Here is a 27261-nt window from a genome sequence, read left to right as displayed (position 1 = left end):
AAACGCACGGAGCAAATGCGCAAATGAATGTATCCACAGAACGGGGAATCCTGAACCTCGATCGGAGTACTCGGCCCAGGACATTACTACAGTAGGGTCCAGCCGCCCGCCAGCATCTACGCGAAATCTAAGGCGAATTAAAACCCCTTTCTCAGCCTCGAACGATACGCTCCCCGGTAGCATACGTGGTACAGGCGCGAATACCCGGATTCCAACATTGCGCACAATCACTCGACCTGGTCCATCGTCAGTGATCGCCCCACGAGGCATGCGTAATTCAGCGGGAAGATGTTAGAGGCGATAATTAAGGTGCAAGATGTTGGGATATGGAGGGTTAATATGCGACATGATCTTCCTGATTACTTTGCCGATATAGGGAGGCCCCACATCCATAGCCCCAGGGCCGGCCTCGGCCATATTATCCGCTCATTCCACGAACAACTTTTGGGGAAAAGGATTCATGTTGCGATCGTCGAGGAAGAAGACTTTCTCTACTTGCTTGTGCGACTAAGACTCCGTGTCTGTAAACCACTCGCAGGGTGGATAGTAATTCTCGCGATCTATTCAAAAGCATCAGCCAGTTCCACTAGTGCAGTCAAGGCCATCCCTCTTAACCCAGGACTTGCACCACCACCATGGAAAAGAAAGTAAAAAGAAAGAAAAAAAAAGCGAGAATACTTACAAAAGTCCTCCCTCAACCCCGGATCCGTCTCCCAATCCCTTACATAGGAGAAATCCGTCGTAAACAAGAAAATGCTGTTCATCTCGATCGTCAGCACTTCCCCCACAGAAAAGAGGGAGAACAAGAAGAGAAAGAAAACGAGATAAAATAGTGACATAACATACATCCCCGTCCCATTCCCGCGCTCCGAATCCCCCCACGTCGCGCACTGCGGCACAACAGCCTGCCCAAACTCATACACGCGTCTCGTCTGACTCGGCATAACTGACGCTTTCTCCGTGCAATTCACATATTCCTCGCCGATCGTCGTGTTGTACAGCCATCTCTTCCCTATCCCAGTCCCAGTCCCAGTCCTACTCCCCTTCTCTCGCACTCCCCCCGTCTGCTTCGCCACTACACTACTCGTCGTCGTCGTCGTCTCCGGCACATGATCATCCGGCGTCAACCCCGGCGGCAGCGGCCCGCAATCATCCAGCTCATCCGCATCCTCAACATCCCACAGCGTCGTCTCATGCACGTAGCAGTTCGACGGCGTCTTGAACCACGTCGTCCTGCCCATGAGCGCGCTGCGGTTGTGCGCGGTGCAGAGGAGGGGGAGGTCGATGCCGTATTTGTAGTGTTTAGGCGCGAGTCTCTTCTCGTTGACGGCGGGCGTGAAGTAGCAGTCCGTCATGTAGCGGGTGCGGGCGGTGGTGCGGGTGTAAGAGGGAAGGATGTCGCCGCAGGAGGGGAGGGCGGTTGTGTCTGGTTGGGGTTAGTGGGGAGGGGGTTGGAGAGGGGGTTGAAGGGGTTACAGTCGCCGGGGTATTCGAGGAGGTCGTATTGGGTGACGAAGCAGTTGTCTTGGGATTTGAGCCAGGTGCTGGATGGAGGTGACGTTAGCAGAGGAGAAGGTGTGGAAAGCTGTTACGCACGTATCATCTACGATGTTTGTTCCTTCGGTCCAGCAGCTGAGGGTGATGCTTTGGCTGTTGCTGTAGGCTGCTTTGTTGGGGCAGAGCGTGTAAGGGCAGGTTTTGCATTCTGTGGGTACTTGAACAGTGTTGAGTATTGTTGCTGTCGAGGCCAGAGAAGGAAGTAGAATGAAGAGACTAAGATTAATGCGTAAGCAAGGCATGGCGGACCCGGGAACGGCAGTTCGCGGAAACAGAACAGTTTTCTCAACGATGAACTGACTCGATGAGAGAGTACCTGTGAAAGCCTTTATATACTGCCTTGCTTCTAGGAGTGCAGTCGTTTAACGAATAGACGCGATGGATAGCTTTCCTCTTCTGGGACCCGGGAAACCAGACACTGCAGTGCTTAGAGCCCTGGATGAGAGGTGCGTAAGATGCCGAAGAATAGGATGCTGTATCACCATACCTTTTCCAAAGCTGTACATCCTAAAGGAGGAGGGCGTAATCCTTCTATTGGGATCCATATATATTGAGTGCAATTATGCAAGCATCTTCGATGCCAAGTATAACGACCTCGAATTACCTAGACTCCTTTAAGCACCAGATGAGCTTTTCCAGAGCCTCAACCATCAAAGAAGGTTCCTAGAAGTCAGCGTACGGACCAGACAAGCTAAACCCACACGAGCAGTGACATGAGAACGGTGTCAAAATTTTCCGAACCGAAGAGGAAGGCCTCAGGAGCATACCGAGTGTTGCAGGGCTCTAAGGCCTGCAGATATCGTGTAGGCCGAATATGAAGTCGTGCGAAAGGTTAGATTGCTACATGCGGTAAGACTCCCGAGCCCTCCATACCCTACACCCGACTTCCATCATCGCGGTATGGCCGATGTACCGATCCGGAAGGGTGAGGGACGTCATGAGAGATGCAGCGACCGAAATTGTGAGCGTGACTTAGGTTGGGGACTGGTGTTTCGAGTGAACTTCCAGGGTTGAACAGGTTGAATCACGTGACGCGTTCGTAAGGTGGCTGGGTACCAAAATGGAGGCAGTCTTCGCCTCAGCTCATAAGCGGCTCGTCAAATTTACCCTCTGCACTTTCCTTATTCACATTCCCTTCCTTGCTCTTTCAATGGTCGCCAGATTTTATCCTCTCACGCATCATCCAACCCCTCGAACAAATGCACTCCCCATCCACCCCCGGGATTATTAAACCTAATCGGCTCCTCGCCCAACTTCGTAATCCTAGCAAAATCGTCCTTTTCCAACAAACACGTCTTCGCCCCAAGATTCTCTTCAATATACTTCGCATGCTTGCTCTTCGGAATGACACTCGTGCCTCTGCTCATGCCCCAAGCGAGGGCAACCTGCGCAGGCGTACAGTTCCGCTTCTCCGCGATGTCCTCCACGGTTTCATTTTCGAGGAGCAATGGAGCTTTAGACTGCGTCGTCGGGGAGCGGCGCGAGCGGTCGCCGTACGTCGGATTCATGTTTCCCAAGGGCGAGTAAGCAGTGACTGCAATGCCGGCTGCTTGATGCGCGCGGATCCATTTCGCCTGCGGCAGGTAGGGGTGGAGTTCCATCTGGTGCACGGCGGGCTTGACTTTGCTGTGCTTGATCAACTTCTTCATCTGCGAGGGAGCGAAATTCGACACGCCGATGTTGCGGACGCGCCCGGTTTTGAGAAGGGCAGACATGGCGTGCCAGGTTTTGACGTAGTCCCAGTGATACTTTCCATCGTCTGGGCCTTTGCCCACGGGCCAGTGCATAAGATATAAGTCAAAGTAGTCAAGTCCGAGGTCCTCGAGGGATTGGTTTAGTCCTGCTTCTACGCGGTCCGGGTCGTGACTGCAAAGAATTAACATTCTCGTTTTCGTGAAATGAAAGCAACTCCGCATACTGGTCATTCCATAGCTTACTCGTGACCCATATTTCGTCTCTGCTCAGCCCGGCCTTCTTCAATCCATCCGCGATCCCCTTTCCAACTGCTTTCTCATTGCCATACGCAGCTGCGCAATCAATTTGTCTGTAGCCTGTTTCAATCGCAATCGCGACTGCCCTAGTAGTATTTTCAGGCGATTCTTTTAAATTCCATGTGCCGAAGCCAATAAGCGGTTGCGAAATTCCCTGGGGCCGAAGAACGATAGGATGCTGTATATTGCGGCACTGCACGACGCCGACGAAGGCCGCGAAGAAGACAGACAATCGCATGATGGGAAATAAAAATAGGAGTACGAAGAGAAGACTTAGATGCGAAAGTTAGAAGGTGGTTGAAGTTGAGAGAGGCAATCATGACGTTACGCAGAAATGCTCCGCGGGGGATCGGCGCTGAACTTGCAGCGTGGGGCATAGCGTCTCTATCTCTAAACAACTTCAAGAACCTGCTCCAGAACCATATAAGGATGAGGGCTGGTGTCGGGATATCAAGAAAAGTACATTGATATACATCGCGGTGTCCATAGGTATGGGAATGGGACGATGCAACAGTCTAGATCGCCTCGACGTCGCGACGCTTCTCATATACATCCCACAGTATGTGAAGTCTTACCATCTGATGCGACCAGCGCATGCTCAACTGACGGTGTCACCAACGATATGGCAGTCACCAGTAGAGCGACTGCTAGTCGACTGGGGGAATTCCGAGAGGCATGGGGTTGCGGAGAATATCCATTTCAAGTCGATGTAGAACCCCGAGCGTAATGACACGATGAAGTAGCACGGAGGCTAGGTAGCTGCGGCCTTCGTGATTGCTAATACTTCGCACAAGAATCTGTCTTGCACAAGAGGGAACAGGGCGCCTAGAGGGTTAGCGGGACGCGGCCAAGGAGTCGAAAGGATATCTCCTGAGGGGTCTCCCGACGGGAGCATTACCTCGCCAAAAGAGGGCTTGGGCCGGTGGATTCGGTTTGCGAAGATGGGTTGAAGAAGTCGGAATTCTGTGAAGGATTGTCTCAGCGCTGGCACTTGTCTTAGCTGCAGGTGGAAGACGGCGGGGATCGGCCGTCCCGCCGTGCATCCCGATGTACAAACCAGAGCCGAAGTTGCCAAATCTAGCCAACGGTGCATATGGCTCAACACCACGAGAGGATATGCCAGCGTTCGAGACATAGCGCGGTGAGCTACAAAGCGGGGAACTGGGATTGGGCGGCCTTAATCTCTCTCGTTGTCAAACAGGGGTACAGCGTTGTGACGTCGTCGTACCAACGACACTAAGGCGACCATTCTTCGTGTTCGAGATGGTCTGTGCAACGGTGATGGCGGCCGCTAGAAGGAGATTGTGCATAACGGCCGAGAACTCAGTCTCGAGGTATAGGAGTTGGTTCGGCCGGGATTGCACGTCGCGGGAGTCGGTTTCCGAGATGTGGCTTGCTTGTGATTGAGGCCATCACCCGGCCATAACCGACATGAGGTCTCGGGGGTCTAGAGTGCGGACGGCTGTCTATGAGGAACGGGATTGCAACAGGCTCGGGTTGTCGTCCGGGATGGTGAGGATGGATGCGGGAGGGCGTTACACAGCTGTGCGGGTCTTACGTGACAACCTCAGCCGCGAACCGGTGATCCGTCCGTCTCTTGCCACTCTGCTGTCTCTTTCGAGCGCGTTGCGTGCGGAGGAGTGAGGCGCTGACGATGCACGCGTGCGGCCATGGGGGAAGAGGACGCTCTCAGAGAGTGCTGAGTCGCAACACGAAGGACGAGGTTGGGCGCTCGGAGGGTTTCTGCGCAGACGGTGAGCGGTTTATTGACGTTGTGGCACAGCACAGTGTGACGGGAAGCGATGCAGCGATATATTGGGAGCGGGCGCGTTGGTGATGGTGCGGAGGTGGAACGCGACGCCGAGCGCTGGAAGATGGCGCTTCGCCTGCCCCGCCTGCCGCAATGCGCGCCCTGCATCCTCCATCCTCCACCATCGCTCCACCATCCATCCGTCGTGACGCTCCACAGCCCGGCACCCAACTTCTCGCCGTCGCGACGCTGCTGCTGCTCATCGGAAAATTTCCGTCCGTGATGCGCGTATGCGCCTCCAAGCCGCGCGCTGATTTTCCACCAGGGACGGCCGCCTCATGCGACGCGCGCTCCAGCAACCGCCCGCGCCGTTAGCCCGGCCGAAACGGGCATTCGTGATCACCATTATCGTCGCATGTGAACGCAGCAAATCACGATGCGGCTGGCGCGCGAGTCGTCCACTGGCAGCCGTTGTCCTACCGCTCGAGAGGACTCGTGTCCGTCGCCCAGGTGTTGGTCCTGTTTGGGATCTTCCGGGCTCTGCCACTTATCATGAGGCCACCCGCGACGACTGGCGAGCATAGCGTCGTGAAAGCACATCAAACATTCCGCTGCCAGCGGGGTGCCAGAGAGTGCTAGCCCGCTTCGAGTCTATATAGCGCAGCTATCCCCCCGGTTCCCGCTCACGCTCAGCCGTCTTTCCGTGGACTCGGGACAAGTCTGACATGGGGTGACAGCCCCAGCACCATCCCCAAACCAGCCCCTCGGTCGTGTTGTGGGTCCACTTCGTCTGGGCCTCCCCCCGTTTCTTCGCCCTTCCTCCTCTCTACTACTCTCCATCTCCTGTTCTGCCTCTGCCCTACGAGAACATGTCCGTTGCGCATCGAAAGACACCGCGAATCCGCCGAGGCGCTTAACAAAATACCACGGAAGATGCGCTTTTGATCGCCAGCAACCATGAGTGGAATGAGTAGCCCCGACAACCGTTTTATGGGAGTCTACGACTCGAATACCCTTGCCGTTGTCATCTGTTCTGCGCTGGCCCTTTACAATGCTCTGGAACTCGAGTTGCTCGTCTTCACCACTTTCCATGCCTATCGAGGCCTCTACTTCTGGTCTCTGGTCCTCGCCGGCTTCGGCATCATTCCCTATGTGCTAGGATTCTTGATTGAGTACTTTCGCTTGAGCTACCTCGCTCTTGGGATTGCCATCGACACTGTTGGTTGGAGTCTTATGGTCACCGGTCAATCCGTCGTCTTGTATAGTCGATTGTGGCTTGTATTTGGTGGGGGACACAGGAGGCTCCTCCGAGGCATCAAATGGATGATCATCATCAACGGCATCGTCTTCCACGGCACCACTGCTAGTAGGCGCTATTCCACTCGCTGCTGTACGGTAATAGGCTGACTTTCCCCGCCAGTTGTCGTGTACGGCTCCCACTTCGGCCACAACACTTACACGTTCGGCGCCGCGTACAATGTTGTCGAAAGGATCCAGATGTGTGGATTCTGCGTACAAGAGTTTATTCTCAGCGGCCTGTACATCTGGAAGGCCCTCGATATCATTAGCTCCGCGGAACGGAAGCGCTCCCATCACCTCATGTGGCAGCTGTTCTCCATCAACGTCATCATAATCGTACTGGACATCGCCCTCCTCACAATCGAATTCATGAGCTACCACGTACTACAACAAACAGTGAAGGGTCTCACGTACAGTGTCAAGCTGAAGCTTGAGCTGGCCATTCTCAACAAGCTCGTTGAGCTCTCCTCGGCCAACGTTCGTGCGAGTACCCTGACGTTCGGGAATACAAACGATTTCCTGGATCCCACCAAGACCGTGTGGGACATCACGCGCTTTACACCCGCTTTCTCAAGCAGCCTCCACACCTACCCGAAGTGGATGTCGGATCTCGAGAAATCCGGTATCCAGCGCATCGAGAGCGCATATTCGCCGACGGAGAGCACTTGGCTCCGAGCCAAGCGCAGCAGTCCCCTTGCCGCCGATGCCAACGAGTATTTCCCCGACATAATACAACCAGTATCGACCATGCCAGATCCGAGGCTCGACACTCGAGAGAAGGGCTCAGCGACGGACTTGCTATATGCAGATGCAGTGCGGCGGATAGCAAGCCCCGGATGAAGGACAATCGCAACGGAATGAACACGTTCGTTACGGCAAAATGATGCCGACGCACCCAACATCTGCGGGAATGAAGCCCGTAGGTCTTAACGAGGAAATGCTGGACCGCTTACAGACGAGGGAATGAGGAGAGGTATGCGAAGCCGTCGGCAACCATCATCGCATCGCACGCTCGTTTTGTCTCAGGAGATTTGGAGTTTTAATCCACCAGCCGCTCAACGCTTCAAGCAGTTCTGCCGCCTTGGCCACAGGACTATACCGTCTACGCCATTCCCACTTGCGCTTCACCCTGGACTTTAGAGTTGGTCGTCATCGTCAATATGCGCGCGTAAACAGCGATGCAGAAGACAGCCGAAGGCGAGTTCAGGCGCCAATGATGCTCTTGACTCCGGCGCCGTAGCGACGACGCCCTCAAGCGCGCACAGTCCCGATCCTCACGCGCGCCATAACCATTACGCACGAAGCCTCCACCACAATGGTCGCATCTTCTTTCGATCCCATGAGGCATTCGTCACCTTTTCTGAAGGAGTTTTCTCTGGTATAAAACGTCACGGCCGCAAATGCGACTCGCCATGTGTTCGGCGGGTATCAGTGCACACTCACGAATTTCCTTGTAATGACCGAGATACCCATTTTCAGTCTTGAACATCTCATATCTTCTTTTTCATGGCCAGAGGTGCCTTCGGTAGTTCCAGTGGTAGCCTCCTTCTATTGAAGTATATATTGCCTTTCTAGGTTTAAAGTACATACATTACTCTCTCCCCGTCATCTATATTTGTTCCATGCCTCACACATTCCTGCCCTCTTTTTGAGTCCAGAGCTAGTTCAATGGACTTGGGCGGACGCCAAGGGTGCTTATGCGCTGTGCTAAGCATCATGTAGGCAATTCCACTATTCCACTGCATACCACGGCAGAACCTTATGGTACAAGGCGGCGGTATGACGATATGAGAGAGGGACAACAATACTTCGTCGGACAATTCAAGATAGCAGGTGATACATCCACGCTGCCGCATTGCGGGATTGGTCGATGTGATGACTGTCTTTTGGATGTCACTAGCACAGGAGATAAATAGACTTTCACTTTCACTTTCACTTTAACTGCTCACCGCTTTTTGCTCTTTCCTTGCTATCTTCTCAATCCCGCTTTATTTCCCTCCCTCCAAAGGATCAGGTGCGGCAGTACTCAGCTTGCGCTCACTCTCACTCACCGCCCCTCTACCAGAAATATCTCATGTCCTTCATCTCGAGTAGCGTGTTTCCATCACACTTTAATCTGTGAGCGAAAATCGCACCGTCTTTCGTGTGCGTTCTCCGAAGACAGATGCAGTCAACTCATTCATTTTCTGCGTCGTGTGAAAGTGAGAACGCTTCTCCATCGAGGTTTAGTTATGCCTCCTTTTCATCGCTCTTTTCACCGCGAGCACCCAAGCCATCACTATGGAAACTATAAATTGTGTGATTGCCTGCGGCTCAAACACCGACTTTTACTTCCTCACATCACAGCTCTCTATCGATCCGCAACAGTTGCCTGACAAGGTGAGGAGGTCGCAGCTGCTCTCGACTTCCTTCTCGTCATATAGCTTTCGCCAACTTCCATTCGATTTCAGTCAAAAGGGGCTTCCGGTAAGCCAGTCGTTTTCGGTCTAATGCCATTTTCATTTGCTAACGTTCTATGACAGCAACATGGCGTCCGACTACAAGGTCCTACCTTTTGAGACCTGGAAGCCGTCCTATGACAAGGAGAAAACTATCAAGCTCGCCAAACCCATGGCTGCGAAAGCATACAATCCCAAGGACGAGCAGCCACCGGACATGGCCTGGTTTCGTCTGAACAAACAATATATCGACTCCGAAATCTTCGGCATATTCCAGAAAGTGATGAATCGCCTCGTTCATGGTCGCCCGCAAGATCTGGAGCTAGCCGATCTTCAGGTTGCCGCTGTCGGCGTGAAAGAAGTCCACTTTGAGCAGGCCAAGGATGTCGGCATTGTCGGTCAACAGGCCATGGGAAAGTCCTTGCTCATCAATGCACTCCTACATCGCCGGAATCTCTCCAAGACATCCGCCGCGGGTGGAGCCTGCACTGCTTCAGCCATCAAATACGTCCACAAGCCAGGCATGGAAGACTTTGGCGAGGTCTATGATGCCGCAATCCAGTTCATGGACGACACTGAGCTGAATGAGATCATATCGGAGCACGCCCGCCGCTACTATCACTTCCACTTCTCTAATAAGGTTGATCCTATGTATCACGATGAAGAGGAGCGTGCCGCCTTGACCGCCGAGTCTTTCTTTGGACTTCTTTGGAACGCCTACAACGACGAAGAAGCCGCAGAAGCGCTGCGACCGCTCCTCCTTCCCGCACATATCGACAATGGTGCTCTACTTCGAGAAGCTCTCAAGATGGCGCATCGACGAATGCAGGAAGCTGGTGCCGATGAACATCGCATGAAGCAATTTCTCGACATGGGTGCCGCCGCTTTGATGGAAGAGACTCAGAACTACATTGCGCAGCATGAGTCCCTGCCCTCTCTGTGGCCGATTGTGTCCCACGTCAGGATATCCATGGGGTCTGCTCTGTTGAGGAATGCAGTTTCGATTGTTGACTTGCCAGGTATGTACTGTTCACTCAGTGCTGCTGACCAAGAATACTAACGCGTCTAGGCTTGGGCGACCTGAACCATAGTCGCACCGCTGCAACGAACTCTATTCGCCGGAAGGCGGATTTCGAGATCATCGTTGCGAAGTCTGACCGCGTGACGACGGAAGAGGTTGTAGACCAGCAGATCAAGCAATCTATCCGAGCACATGGAGCGAAGAACACGATTTTGGTCCTCACAAAAATCGACGTGAGTTTCATTCTTAATGGCTTGGACTCAGGCTAATTTGCATGCAGGAATTCTTTCTCGATAACCACTCTGTTGAGAGCGTGATCGAGCGCAACCCTAATCAGCCTTTCCCGCTGATCAAAGAGCTCGTGCTGGCAACTGAGGTTAGCCAGAATGAAATCGAAGACAAGTTCCGCGACGCCTTGGAAGAAGACGAAGATGCGGATTGCACCGACTTGGCGGAGAAGGTAGACGCCCTGAGCGCTTACCAGGAGTACCTCAAGAAGACTGCACAATGCGCATTCGTCAAACAGCGTGCAGAGATGCTGGAAGGTCAGATGCGAAATAAGTACAAGGACATGGATCCGGACCCCATCAAGGTGTTTTCGGTTTCGTCCTCGCTATACATCGACTGGATGAAAAAGCGCCGCCGCGAAGACCCCGTCTTGACGCCTGAGATGACCGGGATTCCAAAGCTGCGGCAATTCTTGCTGGGCATTTCTGCTGATGCCAACCTCGAAGCCTATCGTGAGCACGTTGCCAGCACGTTACCAAACTTCCTCGGTAAAATCGCGCGCATCACTGACCACGAAAACAAGAACGACGCCTATGCAGAGATCCGCCCCTTCTTCAATGAGCTCCTCGATGGGCTGAAGGAAGCGCATGAACTCAGCTTCTCAAACTAGCTCCAAGACGAAGTTATCAAGCTCTGGAGCGACCCGAAAGAGAAGGCCAAAGCCCTCGACAACGTTGCTGCCGTCGTGCGTGAGTGGAGCAACGGTACCCGATGGAATACCTACAACAAGCTTCTCCGCGAGATGGGCATCATCAAGAAGTCGGACTCGCAGAAGTACCGCGGCAGGCCGGTGAACTGGAACCAAGAGATCGGCGAGGCCATCAACCCAGACTTGGTGTCATGGAGGACTAAGATGAAGAAGCAGACCGCGAGCATTGCGGCTTTGCTAGACACAGCCATCAAGAGCGCCTGCGACGAGGTCTCGACATTCATCAGCCAGTCCTCGCTCCCCGTCCCGCTCAAGGCCGTCGCCCTCGAAGAGTGGAAGCAACGCCAGGCCAAAGTGCTCGAGAAGTCGGCTTGCCTGGACATGGTGCTGCGCGAGGCGCTGCGCAAAATCTACAAGTACGCATCGACCGAGACAGACATCCGGTGCATGATCTCGCGCGTCAACGCCGCCAAGTACGAAAAGATCCAAAAGATGCCCGTCATCGAGTCCTGGTTCCACAAGCAGAAAGCCGCCATGGAGGAGGCCATGCTGCCGAAGAACAGCGAGGAGGAGGACATGCTGGACCGCATCTCCGACCATCTCCACAAGGAGGCGAAGAGGCAGCTGGAGCTTGCCTTCTCCACCTTCCTCGCAGGCCTGGTTGATGAGCTTCAGACTTTCGACGATCACATGGGCGAGCGCCTTCCGCCGGAGTACCAGCTTACCGACTCGGACCTCAAGATTCGTGATGGGCTGAAGGCGCTGCTGCCGGAGTTGGAGCAGCAGGTCGCCGATCTGAGCAAGCTGTTGACAGAGTCTCAGGGGAAGCGGGACCGAGACGAGGTCGAGGTGGTCGAGGAGTCCGAGACACCGACTAAGCGGCTGCGCTTCACGTTCGCCGTCTGAAGTTGTTGGTACACTCGAATGCCTTTTGGTGGCTGCAGGAGTGCGCGCACATTCTTTGCTTCTTTCTTGTCCTCTTGTTGCAGGGCGCTTGCGCAGCAAGAGATCGGATACTCTGATGGTAACCTCGCTTTGCCGGACTGCTTTCTTGGAGCTGCTGTTGGATAAACAATCAACCCGCTGGTGGCGGTTTCTAGCGTTGAGGGAGTCTGGGCTGGTAGGAAAGTCGTGATTCCCTTTTCGCGGTTTACATTTGGATGGCTGAATACTGGATTGGGCGTCGGGCAGACTCGACGTCGCCATCGGTTATATAGCTGAATAGGGAATGAGAATCTTCGGCAGCAATGGATACACATCAAGGAGCGACGGATGCTTAAGAGTAGTAAGAGAGCTCCACCAAGCTCTCGATATATTCATACCAAGTGCATACCCCTGGGATATCAAACCCCTAACCGTATATACCCAAACGCCATTCCATCATCAATCTCCCACCCCACCTCTTCACAACCACTCAATCTCCCCCAGCTTCTCCCTACTCTTCTTCCCACCCAGCCCCAACCACTTCCCCGCAAGGCTACCCCTCCCCTCATTCCTTCTACCAACCATTACATTACCCCAACCCTCCTCTGCAAACTCAGCACCTTGACTTCCAGCGCATGGCACTCGTCCTCCTTGCGATGCAACTCTCGCTGCAGGACCTCCTTCTCCGACCGCAGCTGCTGCAGCTTCCCGCCCATCCGCTCGCGATAGCCCGCGTGTTCCTCGTGCAGCGCCTCCACGCGGTGCCAGTCCACTGCTCCTGAAGACGATGCCGATGCTCCGGAAGGGGCCGCGCCGCCGGCGCGCATGCGCGCCATCTCCGCGTCCTTGGCTTTGACCTTCGCCTCGAGGTCGTTGACCGTGTCTTTCCACGCCTTGTGCGCCGTCATGCGGTTGATGTCGTCGATGCTCGCGCCGCCCTTGAGCATCTCGATCTGGCTGAGCAGATCGGAGTTGCGCTTCTCGAGCTCGAGCGCGCGCTGCTCGAGGGCAGCCGCTTTGGCGGCGGCGAAGAGGTCCGTTGTGTCGCGGCGCTCTATGAACATGCTGCCGGGGCGGCCTCTTATCGGGCTGGCGCGCCCGTTCGAGCCGCCGTTCTGTGCTTGCAGCCGCTCGAGCTGACGCGTGGTTTCTGCGAGCTTGGACCGCACGATCTGCACATTGACGAGGTCTTCGTCGCGCAGCTTCGTCATGCCTTCGAGCTCGCGGCGCGCCTTGGCTAGCATGCCCCGGATCTTGATGTTGTTCTCTACGTCCTCGTCTCGCAGGGCCCAGATGGCCTCGTGGCGCTTCGTCCAGCTCTTTTTCTCCTCCTCGAGGGCCTTCAGGCGCTTGGACATGTCCTCGTAGTCTTCTGGGGTGACGGAAGCGACGGGGTTCTTGCGCTCCATGAATATAATCTTGGACATCAGGGCGGCGAGTTGCGACTCTAGTGGGCCGGGGAGATGTGGTGCGGGCGGAGACGCGGAGGGCGCGTCGTCGACCTTGTCCATTTTCTTGGAAGAGGGCCTAGAGGAGGGTTTAGGAAGCTTGGATGGTTTGGGAAGTGATGTGGGTGTCTTCTCCGGGAACTCGTAGTCCTGGTCGTCGCCGTTGAGAGTAGACGAGCGGGAATGCGTGTCATCATCCGGCGAGCTCTCCGCCCTGTCCTGTCGATGCGAATGCTGTGTCCTCAGTGGTGCCGGTGCGGCGACCTCTGCGACGCTCACGTTCGCCCCGGCAAACTTCTGGCTTAGCCTGCTAACCGCAGTGCCAGAATTCTGCCTTCCGCCTTGCCACATGGGGGGCACGCTGGTGTTGGGGACCTGGGGAAAGCTGGCGTATTCGTCTTCGGCAGCTGTATCGGAGGACTGGTCGGACTCGTAGCCTGTTGAGCGGGACGGCTGACGTAAGAGTTGAGGAGAGGTCATGGACGTGGGTCGACTGACAGCCGACGCGACGGAGTGGATAGATCCTGTTCGTTGGGGTCGGGTGGGAGCGCGGTTCGCAGTCCACATTTCCTGATCCAAGAGTAGGAAGGGAAGCGTACTTTGTCCAGATGACTTCAAGGAAAAGAAATTCGAAAGGGGTAATCGGAGAATGGTAGAGCCGCGCGGAGAAAGTAGTAGGCCCAAACAAGTCAATGCCGTCTGCAGATGTCAATGCCAATGCAGGGCGATGGAGAAGGATTAGTCAAAAAGCGGGTACAGCCGCAAAAGGGCAGTCGAGTGTCTGTTGTCCTGAGGATCTGTCAGAGGAGCGCATCACGAGCTTTTGATGCTGGTGGTCTGAGGCCTGAGATTTTGCGGAGGCCGTCCTGAAACCATTTTGAGGCACAGGGGTCACCTTGTCCGGGCCTGCGACGGCGCCACGAGGTGACAGCGGCTGGAACGGAAGATCGTGCTGCCCCGATAAGCAGTCCACCTGCATATCTCGGGAGTCCGCTGGGTCGGCTTTTCGTGGTTGTTGGTGTGCGATGATGATGTTGCTCCAGATGGTTCCGATGCCCGTCGGAATTTCGGAACGTCTCTGCAGGAACACCAGCATCCAGCCTCACTACACAGTGACTCTCGCCTCACAAAGGTACACAGTAATGCCAAATCTTCCCAACTCTCGAACCCCATCTCACAAGGAAATTACGTCTCTTCTGAAATTGGAGGCTCTGCGGCAACGTCCAGAAGTTGAAGTTACGATACCGCGAAAACGCACCCGAAACGCTCCCCGTCTCATCCCGTGCATTCACCCGCATCGCCAGCAATGTTCTCGAATCTGAGACCCGGTTCTAGGCACTGCATGCTTCAGCCGCCCGATGCCAAGAGGTCAAAGTGCCGAGGAGGTGCTTCAAATACGCGCTACAGGTGCCGATACTTCCCTTTTGGGCGGGGTCATGTCCGCGTTGAAGCGTCGAGATACGGCTAAGGTTGTGCGACTATTCACAATGGCGGTATTGTCGCTGTGGCGCTGAATGCACAATCGCTCCGGCCTGCGGGTCATCCCCTGCAAATTGGAAGATCGAACAGGGGGCTATTCGGTATCCGCGTGGAAGTGCCCGGTCCCAAACCTGAGAGCGGCTCGGATGAGATGCAGGTGCAACTCTAAGTCTCTCTCACTTTCTCTTTCCGGAAGTGAGAGCAGCACTATGGGGGACATGTAGCTTCTAGAATAGCAAATCTGTAGGTGTTAGCAGTCTGCGACATTCTTGCGTGAATGGGGCGCATCTTTACGCTGAGTTGTTAGAACAGGGTGTCCGCCGCATTGCATGCTACCCCTACACTTCCTTCTATCCGGCATTGTAAGCCAGGCCGCTGAGCTGTGGACGGAAGATGAGCAAATGGTAAAACTGAAATGGAAAAGAATGATCGCATCAGCAATAGATGGTGTAATCCTGATTCTTGCCGTTGAAGAGGAAGCGAGCGTCATATATTAGAGGGCAGGAACGCTCCTGCAGTGCTGTTCGGGTCCAGGTACCGTACCATCAGCTGAGAATCATGCAATTTCATCACCCACCTGTCCCACATTCCGCTGTCACACCCAGCTCCTCCCAATCTCAAACCTCATACCGATCACTCTCATGCTTCACCGGCCGATAGACAAAATAGTCAAAGTTGGCCCTCGCTTCCAATCCATCCAGGTCACTCGCCGCCATCCCCACAAACGCCCCGGTAAAACTCCCATGGGCCTGATGCCCTCCGCACTCATCGCTCAAAATACTCGCGTCATACACAGGCCCGATTCTCTTTAACTCCTGCTCGCCCTCCAGAGTGTAAAAGAACTGCAGTTCCTTCCCGCGAATACTAAGCGCGAGCCTCACTCTGCCAGAGTTCGGGATCTGAACGGGCTGCGCGAGCGGGAAGTTGAGCCGCCCTTCGGGCCAGGAGGCTTCTGAGGTCAGGATGAGGAGCTCGCGCTGGCCGTCGGCGTGCGCGGTCACGGTCAGGTAGAAGAAATTATAGCGGCAGTAGTACGCCGTCAGGCCCGCAAACTGGCGCTCATCCGTGGGCGAGAAGTCGATGACGGCCTCGGCGTCGTAGGAGAAGTGCGTTTGGCGGCGTGCGACGAGCGCCTGCTCGAACCAGGAGCCGATGGATTCGCGGCCGATGAGCTGGAGCTTATTTTCTGCAATGGTGAAGATGCGCTCGGGCTCGGGAGTGCGCAACCATTGGAAGTCTTTGTGCAGACCTTTGGCGGCGTCGAAGGTGTAGCGCTGCTCGGCCCAGTAGGCGGTGTCGTCGCGGGCGGCGGGAAGGTCGACGTGGAGGGATGGAACAGGGCCGTTCTTCACGTAAAGCCAGTCGTCGTCGCCCCAGTATGCTTCTTGGATAGCGGTCTCTCGGCCTAGCACGCAGCGCCGGAACTGCGTGATTGGACGGCCTGTGAGATGCACCACGTACGTCTTCCCGTCTGGCGTGTCGACGATGTCGCCGTGGCCGGCTCGTTGAAGAGCGGCCAGAGGGTGATCCTTGGATGAGACGATGTACTTTTGCGGATGCAGTTCGTAGGGACCCCAGATGTTGCGCGATCGAGCTAATGTACAAGCATGCTCATACCCAGTACCGCCTTCAGCAGTGAGCAGATAGTACCAGCCGTTGCGCTTGTACAGATGCGGGCCCTCGACTAGGTCTAGCTCCGTGCCGTAGAAGACGGTCTTCATAGGGCCAACGAGCTTCTCTTGCTTCGGATCGAACTCCTGCAATCGGATACCGGCGAATGATCGCGGGCGCCGTCGGTGATCCTGCAACATATTGGCAAACCACTTCCTCCCATCCTCATCGTGGAACAGTGACGGGTCGAATCCAGACGAGTTGGCGTAGATTGGATCCGACCAAGGGCCCTCTATGGCAGACGCGTGGACGATGTAATTGTGCGTATCTTTGAACGAGCCGTCCTTACGCTTGACATCGGTGTAGACTAGCCAGAACTTCTCCCCGTCATGCGTCAGACATGGTGCCCAGATGCCGCAGCTGTCTGGGTTACCGCGCATATCCAGCTGGCTCTTGCGGTTCAACGGCCGCGTCACCAGTTCCCAGTTCGCCAGATCCTTGGAGTGATGGATCTGCACCCCGGGATACCATTCGAATGTCGAAGTAGCGATGTAGTAGTCATCTCCAACACGCAGGATGGACGGATCCGCGTTGAACCCTGGTAAGATTGGATTAAGCACCTTTGGCATGATGAAGCGGAGACCAGCCTAGCAAGCTGAATTCGACGTGTGAAGGATCGTAGACCGATGTTGAAGGTCCATGACTAGGGAAGTGCAGTCTTAAGGTGGGATGGTGATCAACCCACGTTCGTGTTAATTTATCCGGACATCGCTAGGTCGAACCCCACCTTAATACCCACCGCGTATTATTGAGCAAACCACGATGCCCAAAAGGCGCCAACGAGAGTCTTGTACGAACGACAAGAAACGCTCCCCACACGCTGTACTCCGGTGGCATTTTTTACTGCCTACAACTGGGCAGGTCTCATGAGATCACCCAGATAATAGCAACCCTGCTCTTACTATCTTCGCGGTGAGAATAGCCGGAAGAATTTCTGGAGCGGGGGGACCCGTGCATGACAACGTAGAGTCAGAAGAGATTTGTTTGGAAGAAGCGTTGCTATGACACTGTGTGATGGGGTGGAGTACTCTTCGGTACTCTGCTCCGCTCCATCCTGCAGCTCGCGGCTCGCACCCGCCTTATTTCTAGGCGTAGGCTTGTATTAGGTGGTGGTCGTTCGGTATAGTCGGGCGCCGATAGAGCGGAGACGCGTTGAGACGCGCAGATGAAGACCTTGAGAGAGTGCATGTGGCGCGATTCCACGTGACATGGCTGGTTCCCGAGGTCGGCCGGATCCCGGTTGACAACACCCATAGCCCTGGGGAATATCGACCACCTTCATGAAGACGAAAGAACGTCGCAAAAGACTAAGGCCGCTAATTACGCTAGCCAAAGCTCAAGTCAGGTCTCTCAAACCGCATTCCGGATAACTCGTCCGCCCTGGTATGGGGTCGCTCCGACAATTGTCCGCTATCCTTCACACTAGTCGTTGAGTCGGCTGAGAAGGAATTGACCTCTGATGGCCGGCTTGATATATTCTCGAGCAAGCGCAACCTCCACCGCGGCTCCCAGTCCACTCATTCACTCTTTTGCCTTTGACCGAAAGCTCAAGTTTCCAGAATGTCGGCCGACATACCACCCACCATGAAAGCATGGACGTACTCGCGCGCCGGGCCACATCGTCAAGTCCTCTCCCTAAACACGATCCCTTCTCTAAAACCTCCGACAGGTGACCAAGTCCTCGTCAAAGTCGCGTATTCTGGGCTCAATTATGGAGACCTCAAGAGCATGAAGATGATTCCGTCCATCTTCCGGGCCAAGAACTCAGTCCCCGCAATGGACTGGTCGGGCACCATTCTCGCCGTCGGACCATCTGCTCCCCCTTCCCTAGTTGTTGGGATGAAGGTTTTCGGGGTGCTTGCCATGGAAGCGATCTTCACCGGCCAAGGAACGCTGCGCGAATACATGTGCATCTCGACCAAGAAGCATATGGTCGCTCCTGTGCCGGACAACTGTACAATGGAAGAAGCCGGATGCATCGCAATAGCTGCAACGATGGCGCATCTGATCTGCAAGCATGCTGGGATCAAAGAAGACTGCGGGCTCCGCATCCTAGTTAACGGCGCAAGTGGAGGATGCGGATCAGGATTCATTCAAGCTGCTGTGGCGATGGGGGCCAAGGAGGTTATTGCAATATGTTCAGCGCCGAATTTCGAGCTGGTTCAAAGTCTCGGGGCAACCCGGGCGATCGACTACCGCGATAAGAAACCGCTGCATGGGTATCTAGCCAAGGAGTTTGGTGACCGGAAGATCGACGTAGTAGTCGACACGATGGGCGCACAGGACCTATACACAAACAGTCCAAAGTACCTAAAAGAAGATGGGGTCTTCGTGAACATCGGCGACTACACCAGCGGTACCTTGCTTACGGCCTTCTATTGGTTGTTGAACCTGTTCTGGCCGCGGTGGCTGGGTGGAACGCCTCGGAAATTCGTTATGTTTGGTCCTGACTTCGGGCCAGATACGGTACAGTGGGTGCAAAGGATGGTAGGAGGAGGAAAGATGAAGGCTGTGATCGACAGGTCGGTCGGATTTGACCAAGTGCTAGAGGTAAGTACGCGTCGAGAGCTCTAGGGTAAAGCTAAGGATGTGACAGGCTTTTGACGTGGTCGCATCGAGACGGACCAGGGGTAGGATTGTCGTGAAGGTGGAAGAGGACTGAGCACGGTTCCGCGGCGGCCTGGAGAGGCAGGAGACAGTGCATCAAACGGGCAGCTGGGTACATGCGCGGGCGTATCCAGGTGTTGTAGTGTAGAATCAGGGCAGACCAGTTCCCCAGGTGCATGTAGCGGTCGCGCTCAAAAGCATGGCAATTGCTGTAACGACGAACCTCCCCGCATTCAATCGCGCCCATTTCTTCACGATGTCTCTCATTGCCACAGCCTCCGCCCAGCGTCTTGCCTCGGGCGTTGCCGTATGGACCTCGGGCGAGGGGAAACGTCCCTTCTGCTCTCGCATGTAATAGCCGTCCTCCTGCAACAGCTTCTGCGCCTTCCACTTCCCCGACCCGTTGACGTTTGGCTCAAAATAGAAGAGCGTGACGGGTATGATGACCCAGACAAGCGCCGCGGCCGAGCCATATAACAGTTTGAGGCCAAGAGTAGGGGAAGAGTATGCGAGAAGCGCGTTGCAGATGGTACCGGAGAGGATGAGCGGGGGCACGTAGGTCGAGGCGTACTGATAGGCTTGCAGCCATTGCTTCGCCAGCAACTTTTCGGGCGCGTGGGCCACCAGGGGCGGCACGACAGCGTAGCTGTATGCGAATGTGAAGCCTGAAATGTGAGCGGAGACGCGGCGTGTTACGGGGCGTTCTTACTGCTGTAGATGGCTGGTGCTGTGATGCCCACTATCTGGGCGACGCGCAGAATGCGCGGATCATCCATTGCAAAAGTAAAAGAGGCCAGCGAGGAGGGCAGGGACCGCGGGAGGTGAGGTGAGGTGAGGCGAGCATCGAGGGTCGGTCGAGCCCTGGAGTGAACGTTTCGCTTATCGATACTTCGCTCTAAGCCGTTCTGGGCCTGGCTTCGCCTTTCGCGCCTCAGCTTAGACCGATTGCTCAGGGGGCTTTGGTCCTAATACTCCGATGTATGAGCCAGTCAGAATGGAGCGCGAGAGTGGTTGCCAGAGGTGCGTTCTTCTGAACAAGACCGCCTGCCAGCCTGGGCCAGATGGAGTTTGCGCCGAATGCCGCGTTCCCGTCCAAAGCGGCGGTGCGGACGGAGACGACTGCGTCCACGGCTGTCTTCCGTGCGAATCAAAGACCGCCCTGAGTCGTCGAATGGAGGGAGCCTTTGATCCTTGTATATTCATCCAGCCGCAACTGCGCGTTCGGACGCGTTCGCTAACGCCGGCCAGATACCAAGCAGATCGATCACACGGAATGGGTGCTACGGCAAGGAGAGGACGCTTTCGTCCTGGTCGCGGACTACTCCAGCTTCCCGCAAGTTGACCTTGAAAGGCACTTCGTGAGGGATGTCCCCCAGTTTCAAAAACCCGACGTAGGACTGCACACTGCGCGGCTGGAATTCCTGGAGCAGTTCGACACGCTGTCCCAGCGCTGGCACAGACTCTTTGAGACCTGGACCGAGGACACTTTCACACGAGCCGCCGCGTTCCAGAAATCGTTCATCGACCAGGCCAGTAATGCGGAGCTCCCCGATGATGAGAAATGGGTCATCCTAAACGCTCTCCGCTGTCTGGTTACCCTTCGCGATATCGACGAGCTCGCACTTAACATGGATAAATTCGACGAATCCTATCCTATTGCTACTACTCTTGCAGAGTCGGGGTTCCAAAGCGGCGTCGGCGGTCATCGTGCAAGGCCTCGGATCGACGTTCTGCATTTCTCATATGCGGAACTGGACAGTCGATACAAAGAGACGAGAATTGATCCATCGGCGACCCTATCCAAGCTTCTCCCAACTACATTCAGCGCAGCGCAGTCGTTACTGCTTCGAGGGCGGCCAAAAGACTGGTCCGCCATTTTCTACGTTCTGCTTATCCTCTTCCACGTGGAAGGAGACCTGCAGAGTTGCGGCGATTTGACGACTGCTTTTGAGAGCGCGCAGGTAGTGGTCAAGGAAGCACTACACGATCTTGTCCGCTCGTTTCTCTTCTGCTGCGGCGGCCCAGGGCAGGGATTACATCCTTTCTTGGAGCACTTCGACGAGGAGTGGTACAAACTTATGGTTGGGGCGGATGCTGATCCCATATACGCAGAACACTACGCCTGGCATCATGAGCGATGGATGGAAAACGGTATGTCTCAACCTCACGAAGAAGCATACTAGCTCATCTTCGGGGCCTTCTCTTCTGAAATGGGACTGTTGAAGTCCCCATGGCTAATACCCTGCAGAAGCACCTCCGCGATATGACCCTTATGACTTGGACAGTTTCATGGAAACCCTATGGCAGTATGCTTACGGATACATTTCGTAATACATCTCCCGGATCCTGAAGTACTTCGTTCTTCATGCATAAACAATTTTCTCCTGGGGAAGGCAGGGTGCGGCGGATTGCACCTGTATTCCAAGATTATTTTCAATCAAACGTGCGGACTGAGCCGGAAATGGTCTAGTTCCGTGGCTCATCTGTTGCTTCCCGTCTCAAGTTTAACATCTACTCAACTACAACAGCAACAAAGCTACGTAATGGGCTACCGACAAAGGCTACGACGCGATGCAAAAAGACTCTCTGCTCGCGAACGCATCCTGTCTGCGATGCACTCTGCTCAATCTCAACGTACGTTTATCGGCCTCATGCGGCCGTTACCGTCCAGCTCTAATAGGTCACGCAGTGTTCTAGAATCGCCGCCGACGCTGACGAATCTGAGGGGGAATGCTCACAGTGTTCAGGCTTCGACGGCGACCTACCTTGCACAACGGAGGAGGAGCTTACAGAGGACTTTGAACAAGCATTTTCGGGTGTGAGGACCCGTAGGGCCAGAGTGCAAGTGTCACTAAACCCCCTTCAGGAGTCATAGAACTTGAGAATGGAGTCTGGATCTTGACGGAGCCGACTGGGGAGTCTAAGAAGATCAAGGTCGACTTGAGCTCCTTCACTGCAGATGAAGTACAGCACCACGCTGTAGTAGACTATCGACCGCTACCGGACGACGACGAAGACACATCATACGACCGGTTTCTCGCGCAATTCGAAGACCTCTCCAGCAGATGGACGCTTCTGTATGGAGACGAAACATTCTATATCATTTCCAAAGCAGCCGTCTTCCAGCGATACATGTACACATGCGGAGGCCCTATTCGATACGATCGAACTCGAAGCCCTCTATTCCTTGCCCTCCGTTGTCTCGTAGTATCCCACGATATCATGGAGATCCGTCTGCAGACAGAGCCGCGCGCTCAGATCCGCAGCCATATTCACGGCAGGGAGGCCGGGATCGAAAGACACGGGGGCGTCGTGCCCCAAATCGGCATGTGGCTAGGCGATAATGTCGCATCTGATTTCTCCGAAAGCCGGAAACCCTCGTCGGACACGCTATGCTATCTTCTCCAGGAGATATTCGCATCCGCGCAGAAGAGCCTACTCACGGGGAATCCTCGCCTCTGGCCTTTGGTTCTCTACACCCTGATGATGCTGATTGTGGCACGGTACCAACTCAAGCGCGGAGAAGGCTTTACGGACACGTTCCTCGGGCCGCACTGCGCAGTACATGAAGCTTTAGAGCGTCTTGCAGACCTTTTCCTCTACTGTTGCGGCGACATGCACCCTCTGACCGATGCCTTCGACCCGGAGTGGTTCGACCTGTGCGTTGGGGGAGAACAGATGCTCATCAACGATTATGAGGAGTTCCACGAGTTGTGCGGTACGCGTGGCTGTATATCATTGCGCCTAATGGATCCCAGCTGAATCTCGTGAACAGTCGTGGAAACGACAAATGGAATCGAATTACTCGATGAGCTGGATGTGCACATCTTGGGGCTTGGTTGATTTCAGAATGTGGCGAGCCTGTCCGTGAGGGGATACGAATCGATATCACCGGCCGTGAAGCGAGAAATAAACGCATAGATTACCGGGTAACTGCACGTTTCCAGTCCCTTCCAGGCGCAGTGGTCAAGAAGACGTGTTCACACGAAGGCCGGTCAATGTCTTGTCCGGCGAAAGGATTGGAGTGAATGGATAAGAATATGGTAGATGGAAAGAGAGCAGCTGGTTATTATTGATGGTTTAGAACAGAACCTGGTATAGCAAGAATGCGATAGGGAGTAGTGCACTAGAAAGAAAAAAGCTCTATTGGAACATGCGATAGCTACGGAGCCGTCGGAGTGGCTGTTGCTGTGGGTGCCGTCCGCCAGTACGCATACGCCGCTTCTGCTGACGTTGTGGTTGTGGATGTTGGGTCAAGGCAACGACCGAACCAACCTTTGCTTGTGCAGGCCGTCGTTGTAGTCGCTTCGCCCGTTGTGGTCTCTGACGTTGTCTTATCCTTACAGCCGAACCAGCCCGGGGTCTTACAGGTACTAGTGGAAGTCGTTGTGGTGGAAGTAATCGTGGGCTCCGAAGTCATAGTCGTCGGATCGCGGCACCCCCACCAGCCGGGCGTCTTGCATGTCTCAGTTCGCGTCCTTGAAGTGCTTGTCGCAGTCGTAGTTGTTGTCGTTGCGGGCTTCGTATGCGTTCCGTTCTCGAATTTCCAGAGATAGCAATCCACGCAAGTGACATCCTCGTCTTCACATGGTGCCGCGTCCTCATACTTCGAGTAAATATTCTCGATAGAGTAGCGTAACCGGTGGTAATTTGTACTCTGTCTCCAGCCCCAGTCCCCGACCACGTCGTAGACGCATCGCTTTCCGGTGTGGCAAAGGGTTTCGAAAGCATAGCCTGCTATGGAGCAGAAGCTCGATGCGCCGTTGCATGTACCCATGAATACGGGGTCAGCAGTATGACCAAAATGGAAGTTTCCGGTGTTCTTTCGTAGCGGAGATATATCGCCGGCAACTTCAAGACCCAGGCGAGCGGCTGCCAGAGCTTGCGGATAGGCTTCGAAGGTGACCGCCGGAATGCCGTGCCGCAAGCCAATGAGGGAAGCCAGCACGCCACCCAAGCTGTGCCCAGTTGTGATAATATTGGCTTTGGGATATAGCTGGATCACTTCGTCATACAACTCCAAGGTCGCCTCGTAGTACCTGTTGGGCTTCCGAAGCTCCTCCTTTACGCATTTCTCGTCACATGTGTATGTGCCGGTCTGGCAGTCACATACCTGCTATGGTCAGCATCATGGTCTTTGTCGAACTGAAGCCGTATAACGTACCTGTCGCCAAAGATATGATCCGCCCTGTCCGCAACAACATGACCCGAACAAATTGTCATTGTCCTTGTCATTTCCAGATGTACCATTCCCCTCGAACACAGCGATGCTGGTCCCTTTGACGGAGAGAATGACCGTAGTGTTAGTGTCATCGCTGAACACGTGACCTCTTATGCCCTGATCCTCCCATCCGAACGGAAGGGTGCTGTTGTATTCCTCGCCAATGTTCAGCCAGGCTGGGTCACTGCGGTCAGGATGATATGCATCCTCGGACATGTTGGCGAAGTTGAGGACCGTCTGCTTGTCTCCAACGTCCGGGCCTGGCACGTCTTCTGAGAGCCAGAGCGGCGACATAGGCACCTGTAGTTCGTGGCGTCTGATGGCTGGCTTGTCGATCTTGACCAGTGAGGCCTTGATAGCAAACGGTCCGAAATGAGCTGCTGCTGCTGCCTGGGCGACTAGCCGCTCCGACGTGATGTCTAGCCTGCGCGCCCTGGGTCCTGGCTGGCCGGCGCCATGATGGTAGACGTGTCGCAGTCTTAGAGCGCCTAGCCCAATGGTGTGATGAGGCTTCAAGCCATCATCCTGCGCAGAAGAAGCGGGCGGCGTTGAAAGCCGGGAATGCAACAGGTCAGAGCCGGGAAATGCGCATAACACACCGCCGATGAAGAGAGCATGCACAAAGAGAGTGAAAATGACAATTTGCTGCAAAAACGAGTTCCAAAATGCACGCGGCAGCATGTTATGCAGTCATGTCGAGAGAACTGAAGGTTGTTGTTGAGGTGTGGTGTTGATAAGCTTGGCTGATGGCTGAGCCGCCGCTGGCGCCCCGGGCCACGCCGACGTGGCGCATGACCGCTGTTTCAGTCTAATACCAAAGCGGCAAAGCGAATATAACTTAGGCTGTAAATAGCAGCCTTAGCGTTCTTCGTATTACTGACGATGGAAGTTTCTATTAACATGTAATCAAGCCTTCGGTCACCCTACCACCGTTCTCCTGGTCCTTGGATTATAGTAACCGAGCCAGACCTTGATCTCGCAAGGACGTGGCGCGATCGAGGTCTCCAAATCATCGTCAAGCTGGCAAGTATCCAGCTTACGCCGGAGAAGCCCGAGTACGCAGGCGGTAGTTGGCACATTGAGGGCATGTTGAACGAGCACATCGCTGCGACCTCAATCTACTACTACGATGTTGAGAACACTACCGAGTCACGTATCAGGTTTCGGCAAGAAGCCGAGCTTGATTACGGGGAAATCTCATATGCGAGATCTTCGGCACCGACTCGCTTCGCGATGAACCCGCCGTGCAAGAACTCGGTAGCACCGCCACTCCTCAAGGCCGTCTTCTAGTCTTCCCGAACACGCTACAACACTGCGTCCAGCCTTTCCGTCTCCAAGATCCTTCCAGGCCTGGCCATCGCCGCTTCGTCGTCATGTGGCTGGTCGATCCACACTATCGCATTGCCTCGATGTGCCTCCGCAGCGACACGATTGGTGGGCGCCCGAGGGGTATCATAAGGCTGGAATCGAGGAGCGGTTACCGGCCGAGCTTGCGGATATGGTAGCAGAAGAAATGGGAGAATGGCCAATAGGCATGGAGGAGGCAAAGAAGCTGCGACTTGAGCTTATGGATGAGAGGACTAAGCTGATGCCTTTGGTTGAGGCTAAGTTCGATAGTTACAACTTCTGCGAGCATTAAGTTGGCGACTTGCTTTCGTAGGCTTTTTTTGTACACAGTCTCATTCAAAGACCGTACCTTTTCTGTCCTGGACTGCATTCTGAACATCTATTTAGGCACTTTTCTCCTCCACGAAGCATATCTGTTTGTGGACTCGTGGCGCAGAACAACAGAGGTTTGCGCAAGAGTTGAGCGCGTATCCCGGACAAGAGAGGCACAAAATAGTATGGTAGATTAAACATTACAATGAAGCTCACATTAAAAGGACAACCAACAGAGCGCCTTCACGAAAGTATCCCTTGAACACCACCTCATGCCACCACGTCAAGCATCGGTGGCATAATCGCTCTCCGCCGGACGCTCAAGATACTTCTCCCACTTGCGATTGAGCAGCTCATTATCCCCCGCGTAGACCTCGTCCTCGATCGTGTCCTTATCCAGATCAAGTTTCTTCGCCAGCTTGACGAAGAACACAACGAGCGTTTCCTTGCCCCTGTTATCGTACTCGCGGAATTTCGACCCACGCCTTCCCTTGATTTCCTCCCATTTCAGCTTTCCCGCAACGCTGAGGCTGCTCTCGAAGGCATTGATGACGGCCTCTTCGAGACTTTTGTCTTTGTGTGGGGAGTTGGTGACGCAGGCCAGTTTCCAGATCTTGAGGAGAGGCCCTTTCTTAGCTAGCTTTTGGGCTTCCGTGTATGGCCGTCCCATGGTCGCGGATTGGCGGATATGCTCCGGTGCTTTACTTCTCGGTAGAAGCGAGGCCACGTTCTTGAGAAATGATGTACTTCGATCGCTAGAGGTTGCGGGGTTTGGTATTCGGTGGATGGAAGATGTACTTTGATTGCTGGACGTTGTGGGGTTCGATACTCGGTAGATGGAGGTGATGTGAAGAAGAGGGAGGGGGAGGATAGAGCACCAGAGTCCGGCTTTTATACTTTTTTACAGGCATACTGTGACGCTCACCTATGAGTCTGTAAAGCACATGTTGTGTTAGAAGTGTGAGCGAAGCAGGAGTAACTCATGACTGAGAGAGACACGTACAACATTTTGAACGTGACTGTCCCCATCGCTCCCGAAATCCACTATGCGCACCCATAGAGCAGTTTCTGGGTGCCTTCGGCTCCCTAAGCAAACTTGAAAACTTTGATCTGGCGTTCTTATCCCTTCGAGAGCTTGAGATTGACACCACTAGCGACCAACTTGATGGTTCCAATGCTAAGGTCGTTGGTATCTAGGATCTGACGCATCATGTCTACCATGACCGCATAGCGATCCATATGAGGTGGGTAATCAGCGA

General features: G+C 54.6%; 13 protein-coding genes across 13 annotated transcripts; 7 read left to right on the top strand and 6 right to left on the bottom strand.

The window, feature by feature from the left end:
• Nucleotides 1-507: 507 nt before the first annotated feature.
• BU26DRAFT_571501 (uncharacterized protein) lies at nt 508-1799 on the bottom strand (the record flags this gene model as incomplete). Its single annotated transcript, XM_033834143.1, has 5 exons — nt 508-560; nt 683-756; nt 847-1426; nt 1477-1544; nt 1597-1799. 5 exons carry the CDS (start codon nt 1797-1799, stop codon nt 508-510), a joined length of 978 nt encoding a protein of 325 aa, XP_033676754.1.
• A 948-nt stretch (nt 1800-2747) lies between these two features.
• BU26DRAFT_410675 (Aldo/keto reductase) lies at nt 2748-3702 on the bottom strand (the record flags this gene model as incomplete). The annotated part of the gene is made up of 2 exons (XM_033822936.1): nt 2748-3423; nt 3476-3702. Coding segments are annotated over 2 exons (903 nt in total), but the record flags the coding sequence as incomplete, so codon positions are not given.
• A 2367-nt stretch (nt 3703-6069) lies between these two features.
• BU26DRAFT_169714 (uncharacterized protein) lies at nt 6070-7806 on the top strand. The gene is made up of 2 exons (XM_033820255.1): nt 6070-6664; nt 6719-7806. Exons 1-2 carry the CDS (start codon nt 6256-6258, stop codon nt 7435-7437), a joined length of 1128 nt encoding a protein of 375 aa, XP_033676752.1. The 5' UTR covers nt 6070-6255; the 3' UTR covers nt 7438-7806.
• A 1317-nt stretch (nt 7807-9123) lies between these two features.
• BU26DRAFT_571498 (uncharacterized protein) lies at nt 9124-10954 on the top strand (the record flags this gene model as incomplete). The annotated part of the gene is made up of 3 exons (XM_033834142.1): nt 9124-10054; nt 10105-10289; nt 10337-10954. 3 exons carry the CDS (start codon nt 9124-9126, stop codon nt 10952-10954), a joined length of 1734 nt encoding a protein of 577 aa, XP_033676751.1.
• BU26DRAFT_524903 (uncharacterized protein) lies at nt 10840-12215 on the top strand. Its single transcript, XM_033830381.1, has one exon. It carries the CDS (start codon nt 11087-11089, stop codon nt 11897-11899), a length of 813 nt encoding a protein of 270 aa, XP_033676750.1. The 5' UTR covers nt 10840-11086; the 3' UTR covers nt 11900-12215.
• A 248-nt stretch (nt 12216-12463) lies between these two features.
• Nucleotides 12464-14020, bottom strand: BU26DRAFT_169694 (uncharacterized protein). Its single transcript, XM_033820253.1, has one exon. It carries the CDS (start codon nt 13930-13932, stop codon nt 12502-12504), a length of 1431 nt encoding a protein of 476 aa, XP_033676749.1. The 5' UTR covers nt 13933-14020; the 3' UTR covers nt 12464-12501.
• Nucleotides 14021-15132: 1112 nt separating this feature from the next.
• BU26DRAFT_169697 (glycoside hydrolase family 43 protein) lies at nt 15133-17299 on the bottom strand. Its single transcript, XM_033820254.1, has one exon. The coding sequence runs from the start codon at nt 17082-17084 to the stop codon at nt 15462-15464; it is 1623 nt and encodes a 540-aa protein (XP_033676748.1). The 5' UTR covers nt 17085-17299; the 3' UTR covers nt 15133-15461.
• A 623-nt stretch (nt 17300-17922) lies between these two features.
• BU26DRAFT_169679 (NAD(P)-binding protein) lies at nt 17923-19180 on the top strand. The gene has a single exon (XM_033820252.1). It carries the CDS (start codon nt 18076-18078, stop codon nt 19087-19089), a length of 1014 nt encoding a protein of 337 aa, XP_033676747.1. The 5' UTR covers nt 17923-18075; the 3' UTR covers nt 19090-19180.
• A 92-nt stretch (nt 19181-19272) lies between these two features.
• BU26DRAFT_571493 (uncharacterized protein) lies at nt 19273-19898 on the bottom strand (the record flags this gene model as incomplete). Its single annotated transcript, XM_033834141.1, has 2 exons — nt 19273-19787; nt 19832-19898. 2 exons carry the CDS (start codon nt 19896-19898, stop codon nt 19273-19275), a joined length of 582 nt encoding a protein of 193 aa, XP_033676746.1.
• Nucleotides 19899-20104: 206 nt separating this feature from the next.
• BU26DRAFT_610605 (uncharacterized protein) lies at nt 20105-21730 on the top strand. Its single transcript, XM_033836007.1, has 3 exons — nt 20105-20315; nt 20371-21273; nt 21371-21730. The coding sequence occupies exons 1-3, from the start codon at nt 20117-20119 to the stop codon at nt 21451-21453; spliced, it is 1185 nt and encodes a 394-aa protein (XP_033676745.1). The 5' UTR covers nt 20105-20116; the 3' UTR covers nt 21454-21730.
• Nucleotides 21694-23313, top strand: BU26DRAFT_610604 (uncharacterized protein; the record flags this gene model as incomplete). Its single annotated transcript, XM_033836006.1, has 4 exons — nt 21694-21756; nt 21812-21938; nt 21989-22840; nt 22898-23313. The coding sequence occupies 4 exons, from the start codon at nt 21694-21696 to the stop codon at nt 22963-22965; spliced, it is 1110 nt and encodes a 369-aa protein (XP_033676744.1). The 3' UTR covers nt 22966-23313.
• Nucleotides 23285-25024, bottom strand: BU26DRAFT_535157 (alpha/beta-hydrolase; the record flags this gene model as incomplete). The annotated part of the gene is made up of 2 exons (XM_033831253.1): nt 23285-24235; nt 24287-25024. The coding sequence occupies 2 exons, from the start codon at nt 25022-25024 to the stop codon at nt 23285-23287; spliced, it is 1689 nt and encodes a 562-aa protein (XP_033676743.1).
• Nucleotides 25025-25227: 203 nt separating this feature from the next.
• On the top strand, nt 25228-25979 carry BU26DRAFT_585245 (uncharacterized protein). The gene has a single exon (XM_033834626.1). The coding sequence runs from the start codon at nt 25430-25432 to the stop codon at nt 25631-25633; it is 204 nt and encodes a 67-aa protein (XP_033676742.1). The 5' UTR covers nt 25228-25429; the 3' UTR covers nt 25634-25979.
• Nucleotides 25980-27261: the final 1282 nt, after the last annotated feature.

Source organism: Trematosphaeria pertusa, assembly GCF_010094035.1.
Source record: "Trematosphaeria pertusa strain CBS 122368 unplaced genomic scaffold BU26scaffold_22, whole genome shotgun sequence".
Taxonomy (NCBI): domain Eukaryota; kingdom Fungi; phylum Ascomycota; class Dothideomycetes; order Pleosporales; family Trematosphaeriaceae; genus Trematosphaeria; species Trematosphaeria pertusa.
Note: the sequence above shows the minus strand (reverse complement) of the source record. Positions and strands in the feature narration are given on the sequence as shown.